Source organism: Prosopis cineraria, unplaced genomic scaffold (assembly GCF_029017545.1).
Source record: "Prosopis cineraria cultivar Desert tree isolate PC_DT_omini unplaced genomic scaffold, ASM2901754v1 PC4, whole genome shotgun sequence".
Taxonomy (NCBI): Eukaryota; Viridiplantae; Streptophyta; class Magnoliopsida; order Fabales; family Fabaceae; genus Prosopis; species Prosopis cineraria.
Window position 1 is genome coordinate 11152145 of NW_026555335.1, and position 17895 is coordinate 11170039.

The 17895-nt window shown below is 29.8% G+C and overlaps 1 protein-coding gene across 4 annotated transcripts; it reads left to right on the forward strand.

Annotated features, from left to right (window-relative positions):
• The first annotated feature begins 2056 nt into the window (after nucleotides 1-2056).
• On the forward strand, nucleotides 2057-10022 carry LOC129309923 (subtilisin-like protease SBT2.5). 4 transcript variants are annotated; one of them, XM_054951684.1, is made up of 11 exons: nucleotides 2057-2246; nucleotides 3199-3413; nucleotides 4254-4398; nucleotides 4509-4903; nucleotides 5748-5843; nucleotides 5937-6009; nucleotides 6395-6680; nucleotides 7214-7539; nucleotides 7762-8029; nucleotides 8535-8816; nucleotides 9333-10022. In XM_054951684.1, exons 2-11 carry the CDS (start codon nucleotides 3232-3234, stop codon nucleotides 9737-9739), a joined length of 2460 nt encoding a protein of 819 aa, XP_054807659.1. In that variant the 5' UTR covers nucleotides 2057-2246; nucleotides 3199-3231; the 3' UTR covers nucleotides 9740-10022. The 4 variants fall into 4 exon arrangements, with proteins under 4 accessions (XP_054807659.1, XP_054807657.1, XP_054807660.1 ...); XM_054951682.1 differs by lacking the exon at nucleotides 2057-2246 and adding an exon at nucleotides 2477-2527; XM_054951685.1 differs by lacking the exon at nucleotides 2057-2246 and adding an exon at nucleotides 2510-2629.
• Nucleotides 10023-17895: the final 7873 nt, after the last annotated feature.

Sequence of the window (17895 nt, forward strand, 5' to 3'; positions counted from 1 at the left end):
GATATGATAAATTATTGCTTTTAAAAAATTATTTCTAATACACAGAATCATTAATATTTTTATATTAATATCCATGTACTGAAACAAATAATTTAATTTAGGCACAACTTTTATTTAAAGAAGGGCTCAGGGCTTGACTCTTAAGTCCTCTTTTTTAAAAAAATCCAACATTTAATTTAAATAAAATATTTTAAAATTTAAGATAAAAAAATTAAAATCTTACATAAAATTTAATATAAAAATTGACAAAGATTTCAAATATTAAATTTAAGATGAAGATTAAAATCTTTATCAATGTAAATCTAAATCCTCCTTATCATTATCTAAAAATAAAATATTAAATCCTTTAAATGTAGGTTCACTTGTTGAAGATGGAGGTAAAAATTTAATATCAATTACCTCTGTAACTTCTTCTCCATCACTTACAATAAATATTAATCAAATTATATCATTATTAGTCAAATATATGTATGTGTATATATATAAAATAACCTAACTTATCAAGATTTGAAGGGCTGTCTAGGCCTAATTTTTTTTACATGACTTATAAGGGCTAGGCCCTTAAGCTCGGATACTTTAAAAAAATTAATTTCTAAAGCCCAAATTCTTATTTAAATATGACCTTCAAGTTTGATCCTTATTCACGACTATATTTTTAAACAAAAGAGATATCCTATTAAATAAGAATAAATATAAAAAAATACTATTGATTTATAGATAATTAATTAATTTATTAAAAGATATGATTTAATTAAAAATGTTTTATATTTTTGAAGCACATGGTATGTATTTAATCAAGGTGGACCCACATTTGTCCTTGGGGGCCCCACCCCAATCCCTCAAACACTGCAAACATATGGTCTATATTTTAATTTTTTTTTTCGGTTAAAACAAAGTCACACTTCATCCTAGTTATACAAATATACATACGGCTATTATATATATATAATAAAATATGCATACATCTATTCTTTTATTTGTAATTCTTTGATCTTATTTATAAGATAGGAAGAAAATATTTATTTTAGTCCTATTTATATAGGGCATCTTAATAATTATTGTATTTATTTTATCCCTTTGTCTTATTATTTTCAAAATATGTATAGTTAATAGGTATAAAATTAAAAGCTTATTGAATTTTTGAATAGAATTAACGAGATTTAAAATTTTTCTTAATTTTGATAAACATATAGAGAGTAACTTATGAATATGACTAGAGGGAGCATATTTCAATAAAAACAATATATATTATATTTAGTTATTTGTTAATAACAAATTAAAACATATTTATAATATAAGCATTTTAAATATTATATTTAAATTTTTCTTGAAATTATTATATTAGATATATGGTGTCTTGTATTTTTTAATTTTCTTAAAATATTTATGTAATTATTCTTTTTTGTTGAAATATAATAATATATTTTAACCAATAAAATTATTTTTTAAAAATTAAATATACACTTTTTTAAAAAAAATTGGCCTTCCACATTTTTAGGGCTGTTTCTGCCCCTGTATTTAATTTTTTTGATCATATAATATCAATATATCAATTCACACACTTATATATAATAACATCGATTTCGATTTTATAAACCTTTATATTAATTATTTAAACAATTATAATGTTCTTGGGTAAATAAATTATTCCATATATTTTGCCATTTCGGCCGTTGCTCTCTCCGTTTGATTTGGGGCAGAAACGAGCAGATCTGTCTCCGATTGGATTATCCATGAAAGAGTAAGGGCATTTTCGTCTTTCCATATCAACCGCCCGACAGCTAGCGCGCGAATGTCCCCCATCTTCCACCCCTTGTGTGTATTTTCCTCCGTGTCACTACAATCAAGCCAGCCTCAGAAAATTACCATAACTAATCATAAATGCCTAAATTAAAATGTCGTTAACACATTGCCTAAAAAAAATAAATAAATAAATAAAGAATTTCCCACTGCTTAATTAATTCCATCTTATCTTTCAAGAACTGATATTCATTAATTACTATTTCCCTTTATTATTATTATTATATGTCACCCTCCTCCACCATCTTCGTCTTCTTGTCCATACTTCCTTGACTTGAAAGAAAACCCTAAGAATCTTTCACTCTCACTCACTCTTGCGCTCTCTTACTAGGAACCTGAGCTCCTGGAGTTCTCTGGCATTGAATGGTTATCGTTAGATCTTCGATCAGGGCAATGCGAGTGTAGTTTCTCTATATGACCCCTTCTCTGATCATCATTACTGGCGTGTATGTGAATTAAGCTTCGGGTCAAAGTCTCTGATTCGATTTGTTTAAGCTTCTATGTCTGGTTGCATTTGCCTTTTCCTTTTGATACGATCTTCTGCTTTTGTTGCTGCCGACTATTCTTTACTTGGTCCTTCGAAAAAGTGCTTTATTCTCTCTGTCTCTCTCTCCTCCCCTCTCTTTCTCTCTCATGGTTGGAATGATAATGTAGTGTTCATTTTCATCTTCACGTGCTTTTTTCGGAGTAGATGCGAGTATTAGCTACCCGGATCAGATTGAAACTGGTGATTGATATTGCTTGAGCAGTTGAGCTGAATTCTGCAAATGGGTTTTCAAGTTTTTAAGCCAGCTGTTTTTGAGAAAAGCCTTTGGTGTCATTTAAAAATGTAAATATAAAAATTTCGGTTTCCTTTTTCTTTTTTTGGCGAATTGAGCTACTATTGTTGGCTTGAATCTTACTCTTCTTCCGCTTTCTCCACTCTACGCCTCTGTTTACTTTGCTGAAGAGGTTGCATTCTCCAGCTATTTGCTTCCCTTCGGAACTATGATTTACTGATCATTGTGGTGTTTTCCGTTCTTCTCTAGTCTGATCGTTTGAAGATCAGTTGTATTTGGTTGGTTGTGTGTGTCTTCAATGCTACTGCTCAACTAGTAGCCTCTTACTACTCTTAATGGTCTTTTCTCGGGTTCAAATTAAATCCATTATTTTATCCTGTATAATTCCTGCCATAGTCTCATACAAGAGATATTGTAAAAAAAAAAAAAAAATTATTGCTAGTTGCATTCTTCTCAGTCTCATAAAAGAGCGTGCAGTTTTCTCGGATATTTTGTCCATTGTTACTTATGACATTTAAATCTTAACTCGGATATCCTCACTACTATTATCATATTGTCATTTTACGATTCGAATTACCATGATATATACTTGACTGGTAATGATTGGATTATGGAACAGATCTCAAAAACTGTTGAAATTGGCAGTCAATCAATGAACATGAGGTTCTCGGACTTCAGGTGCATATGTATAATTTTATCAGCACTTCTGATTTCTGGGAAGGCGGAGATTTACATAGCAACTGTTGAAGGGGAGCCTGTCATAAGTTATAAAGGAGATCTCGATGGCTTTGAAGCCACTGCTGTGGAATCCGATGAGAAGATTGATACCACTAGGTATTGGCTACTCTCAGCTGCTTTCTTCGTACTTCTTAAGAAATAAAGGAATAGCATTTGTTCGACCTTTAGCCACCCTTTCTTGTTTTGGGTTGAGGCATTTGCCAAAATTTAATCACATTCATTAATTTTCCGCCAAATTCAAGCACAAAAAAAGAAAAGAAGGCTGTAAGTTCTGATCATAGTGATTTTAACGGACCATCTTCCAGAAAACTAGGAATACTTTATTTTTTTCTCCGTTTTTTTTTTAATATATAAGATTTTGGAGTGGTCTATGTCTTACTTTTCCTGATATATATCTTGACCTGTGGCCCGTGGGACATCCTTTTGAGTTTTGAGGCTTGGGTTTATTGCTTGGTCAGATGAACATATCAAATATATTTTCACAACCTATAGTTCGTATGAATTAATTGTTGAGAAAGAAAAGCTGGTGAATTGACAAATCTAAATTTTGCTTCTGTCTTTCGTAATATAGTTTTGTGCCAAAGAAAAAAAAGTGGTTGATCTCTTAGAGTCATTTTGTTCTAAATTCCCCTGTTCCGCATCCTTTACGGCAATGAAGATTTGATATATATTATTCTCCTCAGTACATATATGTAGATACATTTATATGTCTTGCATAGGGTACAAGTCCCCTAAGCCATTGCCTTTTCTTTTTCCTTTTATCTGGATAAGGAAAGTACGGGTAAAGCTAAAACACCAACCAACGCAGTATGTTTTACCTCCCCCCTCCAGTTACATGAGATTTCTTTAACATCGCCTTTACTATCGTGTGCACTGAACCATGAAGTAGAAATTGATTAGTTGCGGTTGTTCACTTTTTCTAAACGCTTTTTCCAGTGAATCAGTTACATCTTATGCCCGTCACCTTGAGAACAAACATGATATGCTTCTTGGGATGCTGTTTGAGCGTGGGACCTACAAGAAGCTCTATAGCTATCAACATCTTATAAATGGGTTTGCTGTTCATCTTTCCCCAGAACAGGTGAAGTCTTGCTTTATTTATATTGCTATTCTAGTTATAACAGTATTTTCACTTGCTTGAAATAAATTTCTACATTTTGTTTTTCTCATGCTATCTTCTTATGTTACTAGGCAGAAATTCTAAGACGTGCTCCTGGAGTGAAATGTGTTGAAAGGGACTGGAAAGTAAGGAGACTTACAACACATACGCCAGAATTTTTAGGACTTCCAACTGGGGTTTGGCCTACAGGCGGTGGCTTTGATCGGGCTGGAGAAGATATTGTGATAGGATTTGTGGACTCTGGTATCTATCCACACCACCCTAGCTTTGCAACACACCATACCGACCCATATGGGCCAGTTCCAAAATATCGAGGAAAATGTGAGGTTGATCCAGATACCAAGAGGAGTTTTTGTAATGGGAAGATTATTGGAGCACAGCATTTTGCTCATGCTGCAATAGCTGCAGGGGCTTTTAACCCTATAATTGATTTTGCTTCTCCTCTGGATGGGGATGGTCATGGAAGGTTAGGCTCCCCCCCCCCCAGTCAATTAACTTGTTTGCTGAGGAATGAGCTGTTGACAGCCATGATAATAGACATCTTTAGGTAAACCCATTCTTTTAAATGTATAGGATCCATCATTTGGTATGGGTCAAAACTTAGTCTGGTGCCGGCAAGCTGTCCTGCCATTTGTGTTCTTAGTTTGTCAAAATCTTTAAACAATTTGTATTTCTGCTTAAGTAGAAGATTTTAGAAGGTATACTCTTAATACATCTTGTTTCTTGAGGAATTTAATGATAAAATACTCTTCTATACTTCGATACCAGTGGCTTTTCCAAAATTCTTTTCCTTCTATCTTGATTTGTAAAGATGCCATTGTGTGTAATGCCTGGCCTGGGGATATTCTCCTGTCTGGTCCTGAATTAGGTGAATGAAGGTTAACTTTATGTTTGAATAACTCACTTTGTTGCTCTAGTTTGAAGTTTATTGCCTATTTAAAGCACTGGATGATAATATGAAAATTTCTGAGCTTAGAAACATCCTTGCTGATTTCATTTCAATGAACTATCATATTATTTGGAATAGTGAAGAACTTTTTCCCTCACACAAGATGCTGTGAATCATCTATTTTTAACCGTTGTAGATATTATTTTTACATATAAGAACAAATGAAACAAAAGCATTATATGTTAAGGCACAAATCATGATTGTTAGAGTTATCTCATGGGATGAAAATATATGTAGTCTGCTTCATTTCATGCATTTTAGGTTTTTGAAGTGGATAGGATTAACTATTATTGCCATATCTTGAAATACGGTCACTTTTATTTATTATAACATTTCCCTTTTTTTGCATCACATCTGGCAGTCACACTGCGGCTATTGCAGCTGGGAATAACGGAATTCCTGTAAGGATGTATGGTCATGAATTTGGGAAAGCAAGTGGAATGGCTCCCCGTGCCAGGTGAGGAATGATAATCTGGCAAGTTATTGGTTGAATTAAAACTGGGAAATACAGCCTTTTGCTGCATCAAACACTTGGCATATTTGTGTATAGGATTGCTGTATACAAGGCTCTTTATAGGCTTTTTGGAGGGTTTGTTGCAGATGTAGTTGCTGCTATTGACCAGGTATGTATATGTGCTTATCTTCTTTCTCCTTGTTTCCTTGCTTTCTTACCTAGCATTTGTCATGGATTTGGCCAGGAGTTATCTGAGTCATGCTTGATCATTCACTTTTCCTGTTCCTTCATATAACTTGTGTAAGAAGTAGGGGTATAGAAGAAAGAGATTCTTTGAAGTTGTGTGCAGAACACAACTTTCCTGTTTATAATTTGCTGTTAACTTGTTGGCTTTGGGGTCTTATGAGTTGCTTTGCCGGATCTCTAGACTAGAATAACATTCCATTGAATTGCTTACGAATAGATTCTTAGCAGTCAACATAAAGCCTAACAGTTTGTCTTATCTGTTTGATCCACAATCTCAATGTCTCATTATCTAAGTTTGAGGTCAACAGGCCGTTCATGATGGGGTGGATATACTCAGTCTTTCAGTTGGACCAAACAGTCCTCCAGCAACCACCAAAACCACATATTTGAACCCTTTTGATGCTACGCTTCTTGGAGCTGTCAAAGCAGGTGTATTTGTTGCCCAGGCTGCTGGAAACGGTGGTCCTTTCCCTAAGACCTTGGTTTCATACAGTCCATGGATAGTATCTGTAGCAGCAGCAATTGATGACCGTAGATATAAAAACCATCTGACCCTTGGAAATGGAAAAATATTGGCTGGACTTGGGTTGTCACGTGAGTAAACCAACTTGCCACATATTTTTGCCGATAATTTATACTCAATATGGAAATGGTAATATGAAATACAGCATTGAAGATTGTGGTTGATTTCATGTTCAAGAAAATTGTTTCTTGTCATTATACCCTACAAAGAAAGATCGAAATGATTTATGTCAAAGAAAGAAACAATTATTCATGTCAAATATCTTTTCTTTGCAGTGACTGAAATTATTAAACTATCACCCCCTCCATAGGGGGGGCGGGGTGGCGAAGAGAAGTAAAAAAGAATAGATGAAATATCTGGATATCAAAATTGTAAAACATATATTGAATAGATTGTTTTAAGAAATTAACACTTGACTTTAAAAGCTTTGTTGTCAGGGTAAATACATCGACTGTTAGGAGAATTAAGGTAGTCTTAGTCTTCTGTAAAATTTATGTTTATGTGCATAAGCACTTTTTGGCTGCCGGCAGATAGTAGCTGTCTGTATTTGTCCGTAGATATTTGGTCATTGTATTGCTAAAGGATATCTGATGGCTTTGTGCAGCTTCAACCCATGCAAATCGATCATATACATTGGTTGCTGCTAATGATGTGCTGTTAGATTCTTCAGCTATGAAATACAGCCCCACAGATTGCCAGAGACCAGAAGTTTTAAATAAGAAATTGGTAGAAGGGAATATTCTTCTTTGTGGCTATTCTTTTAACTTTGTTGTTGGTACGGCATCGATGAAGAAAGTTGCGGAAACAGCCAAGGCTCTTGGTGCAGTTGGATTTGTTCTTTGCGTGGAAAATGTTTCTCCTGGAACAAAATTTGATCCAATTCCTGTTAGCACTCCTGGAATTCTTATCACAGACGTCGGGAATTCAAAGGTACTTGAGTCAACTTTGCTGTCATATTTGTGTTAGTGTCTAAAGGTTGATCCATAATGATTTATGACAACTTCTATCAGTTGCCATCTGTGTTTTCTCTTACCAATAACCTAGTACGATGTGCTTATTTTTCTGTCTTCTTCCAGTCCTTAATAGCATCTGTTATGATCACAAAAATATCATACTTATCTTGTGATTTGGTGGTTGCAAATCATTATTCAGGAACTTATAGATTATTATAATATCTCTACACCAAGAGATTGGACTGGGCGTGTGAAGAGTTTCAAAGGTACAGGTAGCATTGGGGATGGTTTAATGCCTATTCTCCACAAATCTGCGCCACAGGTGGCATTATTCTCAGCTCGAGGGCCAAATATTAGGGACTTCAGCTTCAGAGATGCAGATCTTCTCAAACCTGATATTTTAGCTCCTGGTTCATTGATTTGGGCTGCTTGGTCTTTAAATGGAACTGATGAGCCTAATTATGTTGGTAAGTCAGTAATGATTACACTAACTTTTTTATTCGTGAATATTGTGGCTTGCCTGGATGATGTGCCACTTGAAACAGAATTCATTTTTCTATTTTGTCTGAGTTGATAGATCAGTCCAAGGCATCCTCTTGGTGGGGGTAAAAGAGAAGAGCATAGGCAAAAGAACCATTGCACTAATGGGTTGGAGAGTTTTTCTTTTTTGGCTAGAAAAAAGTAATATGCCATGAGAATATTTATAGAGTGATGTTTGAGGTTCTTTTTTGTTCTGAGCTTTAATGTAAGTTTCTTTGAACAAATAAGATTTCAGGTAGTTTATGCTCTAACAAAAATAAATGGAAATGTTTTGGACTCCTTAAAATTATCATTTGGTTCCCTATTTTACCTTTTATTCTTAGTCAATTTTGGAAGACTTATAATCAAATGGTGGGGGATGGTAGAACTATAGCCAGAAGAAAGATGATATCATAGATTGGACTTGTCTAAAACCATAAATGGTTTGAGCAGGAGAGGGATTTGCCATGATGTCTGGAACTAGCATGGCTGCACCACATATAGCTGGGATAGCTGCCCTTATTAAGCAAAGGCATCCACATTGGAGCCCAGCAGCCATCAAGTCATCGTTGATGACAACCGCAAATACTCTGGACAGAGCAGGAAGGCCTCTCCTAGCACAGCAGTATTCTGAAACAGAAGCCATGAAGTTTGTCAAAGCTATTCCATTTGATTATGGGAGTGGACATGTAAATCCAAGAGCTGCCCTGGACCCTGGGCTCATCTTTGATGCAGGTTTGCTTTCTTCATCCCCCTAATATAACTGCTTGATTTGTCTAATTCTTTTATAAATGGCTAATTAGCTTGAAATGAAGAATAAGGTAACATCTGTGGATTCTTTTAACCTAGTTTCCAGAGGGTTACTGTAGTCATAAGAGTCAACATGAAAGAACTTAAGAACATCATGTCTGAGGCACAGTTTCATGAAACTACTGGTTTGCTTTACCCTTGCCACTCCCCATCTTTTAAGATGCTTGGCAATGAAATTGAAAGTGGATAAAATATAGCAGAAAAGTTCATGACCGACAAATGGAATAGACCCGTAAAAACCTTTGTCAAATAGATGCATAGGGAGAATAAATTTAGTTCAATATATTTAAGCAAAGATCTGGATCTTCTTTATCTCATTTTCCATTTTCTAATTTTTTAAAAACAGTGGGCATGTAACAAAATTTATTAATACACCAAAAAACTTGAGAGTAAATCCAAAAAAGAACTGTTGTACTAATTTTTCTAATCATCATCTTGCAGGATACAAGGATTACTTGGGGTTCTTGTGCTCAACTCCTGGGATTAATGTTAATGAAATAAGGAAATACACACACTCACCATGTAACGGTACCATGGGGCACCCATCCAATTTAAACACCCCATCAATTACAATTGCCCACCTCGTGGGAACTCAAACTGTCACCAGGACTGTCACCAATGTTGCCGAGGAAGAAACCTATGTAATCACTGCCAGAATGGAGCCGGCTGTTGCCATCGAAGTGAACCCTCCGGCGATGACTGTCAAAGCAGGCGCATCACGTAAGTTTTCCGTGACTCTTACGGTTCGTAGAGTGACAGGACTGTATAGTTTTGGAGAGGTTTTATTGAAAGGAAGCAGAAGGCACAAGGTGAGGATCCCTGTTCTGGCCAATGGATACTCCAGATAGCTTGGTTAGGAAGGGAAAGAGAAGTAATGCTTGTAATATTCTTTTAAACTCTTGGGAAATAATGCTGAAGCTAGATTTATTGGTCTAATATATATATATATATATATATTCAATAGGTGTAAAGGTAAGATTGTGTAAGGGGGGAGACTCATAGTTTCTTCAACTCATAAATTTTTGCTAATGCTGGTGATTTGTTGAAGTGCTTCTTAATTAAAGTCTTAGGCATAAGTAATCAGTTCCTGCATCTTTCCACATGAAATGTTACTTCAGGAGGTTTAATAAATTTGAATCTTCTCTACTTTTATTTCTTTCCTCTCTTCTACATTTTCTTTTAATTTGGGGCGGTTTGGTTATAAATTTGGTAATTCATTGGAGATTTCAATACTTCTCAAGATGAACTATTACATGTGACATGCTCACACTAATTATTTTTTTATATATATAAAAATGTTTAAATTTCAAAATGGATTGGACAAGTTCCAAATATGTTGCAACTGTTACTAAATTCTCAGTCAGCAAAGAATTAAACATTATAAGAAACTATGCATTAGAAGCATAGAAGAGATACTCTCAATTGAATCTATGAACGAATGTGCTTGCATTTAACTTCGTAGTATTAAATTAACAAATAAATGTATAAAATGCCAGATAAATATCAAAAGAAAAAAGAAAAGAAAAAGAATGTGCAAAGAATTGTCAGTTAATTCTGCCTCCTCGCATCTTTTGACTTTCTTTATATTTTATTCCCATCGTTTTCTCGGCTCTTTTGTCAGCCAAATACAGTGTAAAGATTGAAAGGAGAGGAGCTTCACTGAAAAAACACACATTAATTATGAGTGTTATTCTGATCAAATATAGGTATGGTTTTTTATTCACATCTCTCTAAATCTTAACTATGAACATTTTTTGGCTGAAAGGAAGATCTTAACTATGAACTTTGCGTTTCACAGTTATTAGACAATTGACATGATTAATCGATTAAAAAATTATGAGAGCAACATCCATATAAAATAAACCCTTTTCTTCTTGACACTAGATCATTTAAAGATAATTGACATCTAATTTAAACGACGATGGAAGATAACAAGTATATCATGGAATTAATTAAAAGAAGGAAAAAAAAAGAAGAAATCACAATCAAGAAACACAAAATTAATTAAACGGGTTACTCTTATAATAAATACTTGATCGAGTATTACCCAAAAACAAAAAATTGATCAAGTAAGTGATGCGCACAAAATCTTGGACAATATTGGATCCCTCATAGTGTTAAACTCCATCCATTCATATTGGAAGCATCTTAAAAAACAGACAAGACAAAGATTAGCGAAGTCGATATTTCCAGTCCAAGGCAGGATTCTTAGAATGAGACAGCTTCAATGGCCAGGAACAAAATACGATCATCAATAATAATGGTGGAACATGACAATTTGTCTACTACGGCTAAAAAGATACGAGGACGAAGAGGCCTTAGAACAATGGTCCCAAGAAAGCTAGAGGGGTCATGTTTTTTTAAAAGTAATGTCTGTATCTGTATTTATTGTCAATTTAATAATTAAAAATAAATACAAATTGATGTGATATATAAATAGATCTTAATTAATATTACATGCTAAAATAAATCTGTTGTTATGAAAATAAAGAGAGAGAGAGTAGGAAGAGAGAATGGCAAGACAAGAGGACTTGCGGGAGGAAACAGGGGAGTATATATTATTCACTTAGATGCATAATGCTTTATACATTGTCTCTATTTATAGAGCCTTTAATTGTTGAAGTTTAACTTTAATGTTATAAAAGAATAAAGAAGGACATAATAGTATAGCATTTAACCTTTGGTAGTTATAGGACGCTAATCATGAATTTTTTTTTTCTAAATCATTCATTGAAAATTTATGAGAGATAAAGAAATCTTAAGCATTAAAAGTTATGGATATCGGCTCATATAATTATATAATATTTATAATATCTGCAGTCTAATTACTCATTTTTTTATAATTTATATTATTTCTTCCAAATAGTTTGAATAACATAAGAAAAAGACTAAAATGTATAATATAAATGTTATGTATCATTCTCTTTCTTTTTATGATAAGGACTTACTATTAATCGGCAAAAAAGTAATCAAATAAACTGAGAAATTGAATGTTTTTTTATTGGTAGAATTGGGTGGGGACTCTCTCTCTCTCTTATATCACACATGGATTTTAAAAAATAAATTTCAAATTATTTAGAAGAGTGATTTTTGTTCAGCTTAACTCATATAATTTTTAAACAATTAAAAAGCACTTTAAAAAGTAATCCAAATAACTTGTTAAAATAAGTCATTAAGTTGAAAACTAAGGGCAAAATCAGGATTTAAATATGAGAACTGCCCAGGTAGAAGAAGCATATATAATGCAAAGTTTTTGGGATAATGACATTAAAGTCTCAAAATAATAAATTTATGATAATTTTTTTAAAAAAATCAGTTATAAATATTGATTCAGATAGTCATAAATTAGTTATAAATTTTTTTAGCTTAATTAAAATTATCTTTTACAGATAAGCAAATGCACTAAACTATTTATATTTACTTTATTTTGTTTATGATTTATTGCACCAAATAGCCTTCTCAACCTAACTTTCCCATAATAATAATAATAATAATAATAAAGAAACTCGATTTAGATTTGACTAGCTTTCCTTTAACAATTATAGTTAGGCGGGCCTTTCATCTCTCATTCTCATTCATTGTGTGATAAAGTATGATAAGAGATTGGTTGCACTATTTCAATTTAATAAGTTCACGTGACTTATTATAAAACTTATATTTAATAATGATATTAGTGCCGTACTGCCGTTAGTTTAAAATTTAAAAATAAATAATTTTTAGATAGTTTAAAAATTTTACAAAAAAAATTTATTTCATAAAATTTAAAACAACAGAAACTATATTACGTTTGGTTTGGACAATTTCATCTCGTCAGTGATGAATTACTTTGGAGGATAAAAATGAAATTCTATCAGTTGCATACAGACTACAGAGTATCCAATGAATTATGAATGAATGAGAAACTCATTTCCTTGCATATAAAAACTTTAATATGGAAATTTTTAGTCTTTTAAGTTTTTCTTGATTATTGATTTAGTCTTTTAAATTTATTTTTTATTCATTTAATTTTTTATATTTTTTTAAATTATCATGTGAGTCCTTTTATTTTTTTTAAATTTCAGAGTTTATATTTTCCCTAGCTAAATAATTACATTTCTTTCTTTCAATTTGCATTACTAACATCAATATTTGTTACCCATTTGGCAAATTGTAACAATGTTACCTCAAATTTAAATAATAATTTAGTCTTTTAAGTTTGTCTTGATTATTGATTTGGGCACTCAAATTTATTTTTTATTCATTTAATTTCTTATATTTTTTTTAAATTATCATGTGTGTTTTTTTGTTTTTTTTTTAAATTTCAGAGTTTATATTTTCCTAGCTAAATAATTACATTTCTTTCTTTCAATTTGCATTACTAACATCAATATTTTGTTACCCATTTAGCAAATTGTAACAATGTTACCTCAAATTTAAATAATAATAAGGGCCCAAATCGATAGCTAGTGTACTTATTAATGTAAACTTGAAAATTAATGAAAATTAAACTTGAATGATCGAGATTAAGAGATATTTTTACCTTTCACTTATTATCTCAAGAGCATTTGGTATCAAAATTTACATGTGTTGCACTCAGTCTTTAACTTTTGGAAGTAGTACATTGGGACTTTGATATTAAAAAAGTGAACTTTAATCATTAATCAGATTAAAAATTATAGAAAATTAAATGACCTCATTCTAGGGATCTAATTAATATTAATTTTTTATAAATACTTATTTATAATTTTGTAGGTCATTTTTTTTATTTTGAGGTTTTTTCTGTAATTTTTTAAGTTAATAACAGTCACAGTTAATATTTTAATACCAAGTTGCCTAGTACACCATTTTTAAATTTTAAATGAGAAAATTTATAATTCAAAATACTAGACATTCACAGTTGAATAGATGAAAAGCAAAAATGTGCTTTACTTCTTTGAGAAAATTATAATTCAAAATACTAGACATCACAGTTGAATAGATGAAAGCAAAAATGTGCTTTACTTCTTTAGTTGAGACAAACTCAAGGGCTAAAAATTAACATTATTTCAAAATAGAAATTATATGATATTTAGTATATTTGATATTATAATACTTACTTTTTAATTTTTATCTAATGGTAGAAAGAAAATTTTAATTATAAAAAATTAATTTTTTATTTTTATCAGTTTTATTCCATTTCATTTTGCTATGCATATCAATGATAAACAAAATACAATGAGAAGGGTAATTTTATAAGTCAAAATGATTTTCATATTATTATTTCAAAAAATAAAAAAATAAAAAACAAATAAATTATGTTAATTTCAATATTCCCCATCATGCCAGCGAGCCATCCAAATAGAATAATTAATCATGAAAAATACGTTTAAAATTTGGGCCATTGTAAGGACATGGAGTGTGTATAATATATATATTTGGATAACCAGACAATTTCATATAGGTATATATATATATATATATATATAATATAAAAGAAAATACAATCAAATGGATTTTTAGAACAAAAAACTAACGGACAGGACATGAAATATAAAAAAATGTTTCAAATGCAACATCTAGAGTAATTAAAAGTTGTATTTTGTATTTTTTTATTGTTAACAAAATATTTTCTTTATTAAAAAAACATAATTTAATTACTTTTTGAGAACTTTAATACCTAGATCACTGCACAAAAACATTTGAATTATTAAATTTACTTTTAATCTCTTAATTATTGATTTTTGATGAAATAATCTCCTAATTATTTTGCCTCTTTGGAATTTTGTCCTTTTATTTCCCCTTTAAAGTACTTTAAGAGCTATGCACCGTGTGGGAAAAAACCTGGTTTACTACCGAAATGGAAAGGATTTTGTTTAAAGTTACTTATATAATTTTTTTAAAAAATTATGTAATACAAAAATAATGATGTGTTACATATCACCTTTTGTTATTAAGATAAATAAACTAACTGCTTAACAAGAACTCAAGAAATAAGAAATATCTTAGGTCGTAATCTCGAAACAAAATTTAGGGGTCTCTATTAAATTTTATTTTAGTTATCGATATCTCTCTTCTATTTTTAAAATTTATATAGACATTTTATAAAATTAATCTTTATAAAAGAAATTTTTTTTTTCTATTTTTTAAGATTTTATTACATCCATCTAACTATTAGTTGACCAATAAGACTATTAAGTCATGCATATTAGACCAAATACTAAATATCTCTATTTAAATATAAATGGTATGAAAAAATCATTCAACTTATCCAAAAAATTTAATGGATATATTTTTTTCACCCTTTTTATTCATATTTTAAATTTTTATTTATTCAAACTTATTTGATTAAGAATTTTAAAATACATATATTAGATAAATTATATTTCACGTGTATAAAAGATAATGCAATAAGAATTTAATATAATAATAGATAAATTAATCAATATAATTTATATTTATTTTTAAAAATATAAATTCAATATAATATTTTTAAATTATTTTATTTTAATATTTTCATATTTAATTATTTAAAATTTTTTAATTGGGTAGTGGGAGAGAAAAAGAAACTTAGATTATCAAGAAAACAATTACTAATTTTAAATTTTTAACATAATTATAAATAAAAATACGTATTTTAGAATTTTTAACAACATATTATTCATGAACTAAAACGTATTTTTTAAGAAACAAAGGGAATGCCCATGTAATTTTAATAAAATGAAGGGACGTTAACGTATTTTATACAAAATTTAAAAATAATTATCCATGATTATAATTATAATTATAAATTAGTAATGCTAAAGTATACTTTTAGTTCTCTTACTATATACTCCTTCCGTTCAAAAATATAAGATATTTTTTGAATAGTTAGATATTAAAAAAATATAAGGTATTTTTAATCTTACAAGGTGTAATCATTGACTTTTTTTTTAAATGCCTATATTGATAAGAACTTTATATTTATTGTAGGGTATTTAATAGAGATAAGTATAGAAAGATGAGGTTAGTTTGAAAGTAGGTAACTTTATTGAAGGTGAGATTTAGTTAAAAATGCCTTATATTTTTGAACAGATAAAGTATAAGATTTGAGGTTAGTTCCTTGATTTATAACATATTTTTTTTTAAATTTTTAATCCTAACACCATTAGTTTTAAATGATTTTTTTTATATTAATGATTATTATTTTAATAAATTAAACTTAATATGTCAATATTTAAAAATATTTTATCAATATTTAAAAGTTTAATGTAAATTTTATGTGTGATGGAATTCATGGTATTAGGATTAAAAGACTAAAAATATACTTTATAAACTTAAGGGACTAAAATAAAATCTTGTATAAAGTTAAATGATTAATTATATTTCTTCCATTAAAACATGTAATACATTTTTAATTGAATCTTATCTTCTAATAAAATAACTATTTATCTATAAGTTAACATTATTTTTCATATTTACTCTTATTTAGCAGGATATTTTATTTTAAAATAAATATAAAATAATTTATTTATTTTGGACGCTTTTTTAAAAAAACACATTAGTTATGTATTTAAACATTAAAAACATTTTACATTTTTAACACATGGGAGTGCTCCCTCTTGTCATTTTTATAACTCATTTTTAACTAGCTCACCAAAACTAAAGCGAGTTAGTTAAAATAATAAAATTATTTTAAAAATATTTCGCTTTTCAATTTTGCTTCTAACTTTTTTTAAAAAAAGTGATTTGATATGTGAGAAGAGTTTTTTTATGAATTTGAATATTGCATTTCTTTTAAGAGTTTGTTGGAGGGCATTTTTGAATTTATATATTAAATGTTATAAAAAAAAAGAAAAAATGATTTATATAAAAAGACCAAAAAACTTGAAAAAATTATGTATGGGTCCACTGGGATCTGAGTGTAATTTGAAGTTAAGTTAAAAAGACACTACTACTCCTTAAATATAAACAATAGACTAAAATATATTTACCATTCACTCACAATTGTAATTTCACAATTTATAGGCAAAACTTCTTAATTTGCAAGTTTTATTTCATGTGTTATAAATACTAGTTTAAAATTGTATTTACCATTTACTTATAACTTTAGCTTCACAATTTACGAGTATAACTTTTTAATTTACATGTCCTATTTCGTGTTTTATAAATAGTATTATGAAATTATATTTAACATTCATTTAGAATTATAACTTCATAATTTATAAGTAAAACTTCTCAATTCATCAGTCTTATTTCATGTTTTATAAATAGCAAACTAAAATTGTATTTACTATCCACTTATAACTGTAGTTTCATAGTTTGCAAGTAGAATTTATTAATTCACAGGTCATATTTCGTGTTTTATAAACAATAGACTGAAATTGCATTTATAATTCATTTACAGTTATAATTTCAAAATTTATGAATAAAACTTCTTGATTTAGAAGTGTTACTTTTGTATTTTATAAATAGCATACTACAATTATATTTACCATTTATTTATAACTATAACTTCAAAATTAATAAATAAAACTTTTTGATTCATAAATTCTATTTCATGTTTTATAAACAATAGATTAAAATTATATTTATCATTCATTTATAATTATAACTTCATAATCTATAAGTGGAACTTCTTAATTTTCAAGTCCTATTTTATATTTATAATCAACTGAACTTATTAATTCACTTACAAATATTCAAATCTTTTTGCAAACTGTTATATCTCTTTTTCACTGCCCCGTACCTAACAACTTTTATGAAAAATTTGAATTCTATACAATGAAAATTGAAACTTAAAGTAATGAAAATTTAAATTGAATAATGAAATCTTACCAATTGATTTAAATAAAACCTTTCGCATGTAAAGCAAGTGTAAGAACAAAGAGAAATAGCATTGATCACAATTGACTATGATGAAGGATCATGGATTTTGCCTTAACATACAATTTTGAGAAGAGAGCCAGTGATATGAGTAGAGCGAGCAATATGTGGATTGATGAAGGAGAAGAATGCACATGGCAGAGTGATATCAAGTGAGCGATCATGTGATGGATTGATGAAGAGA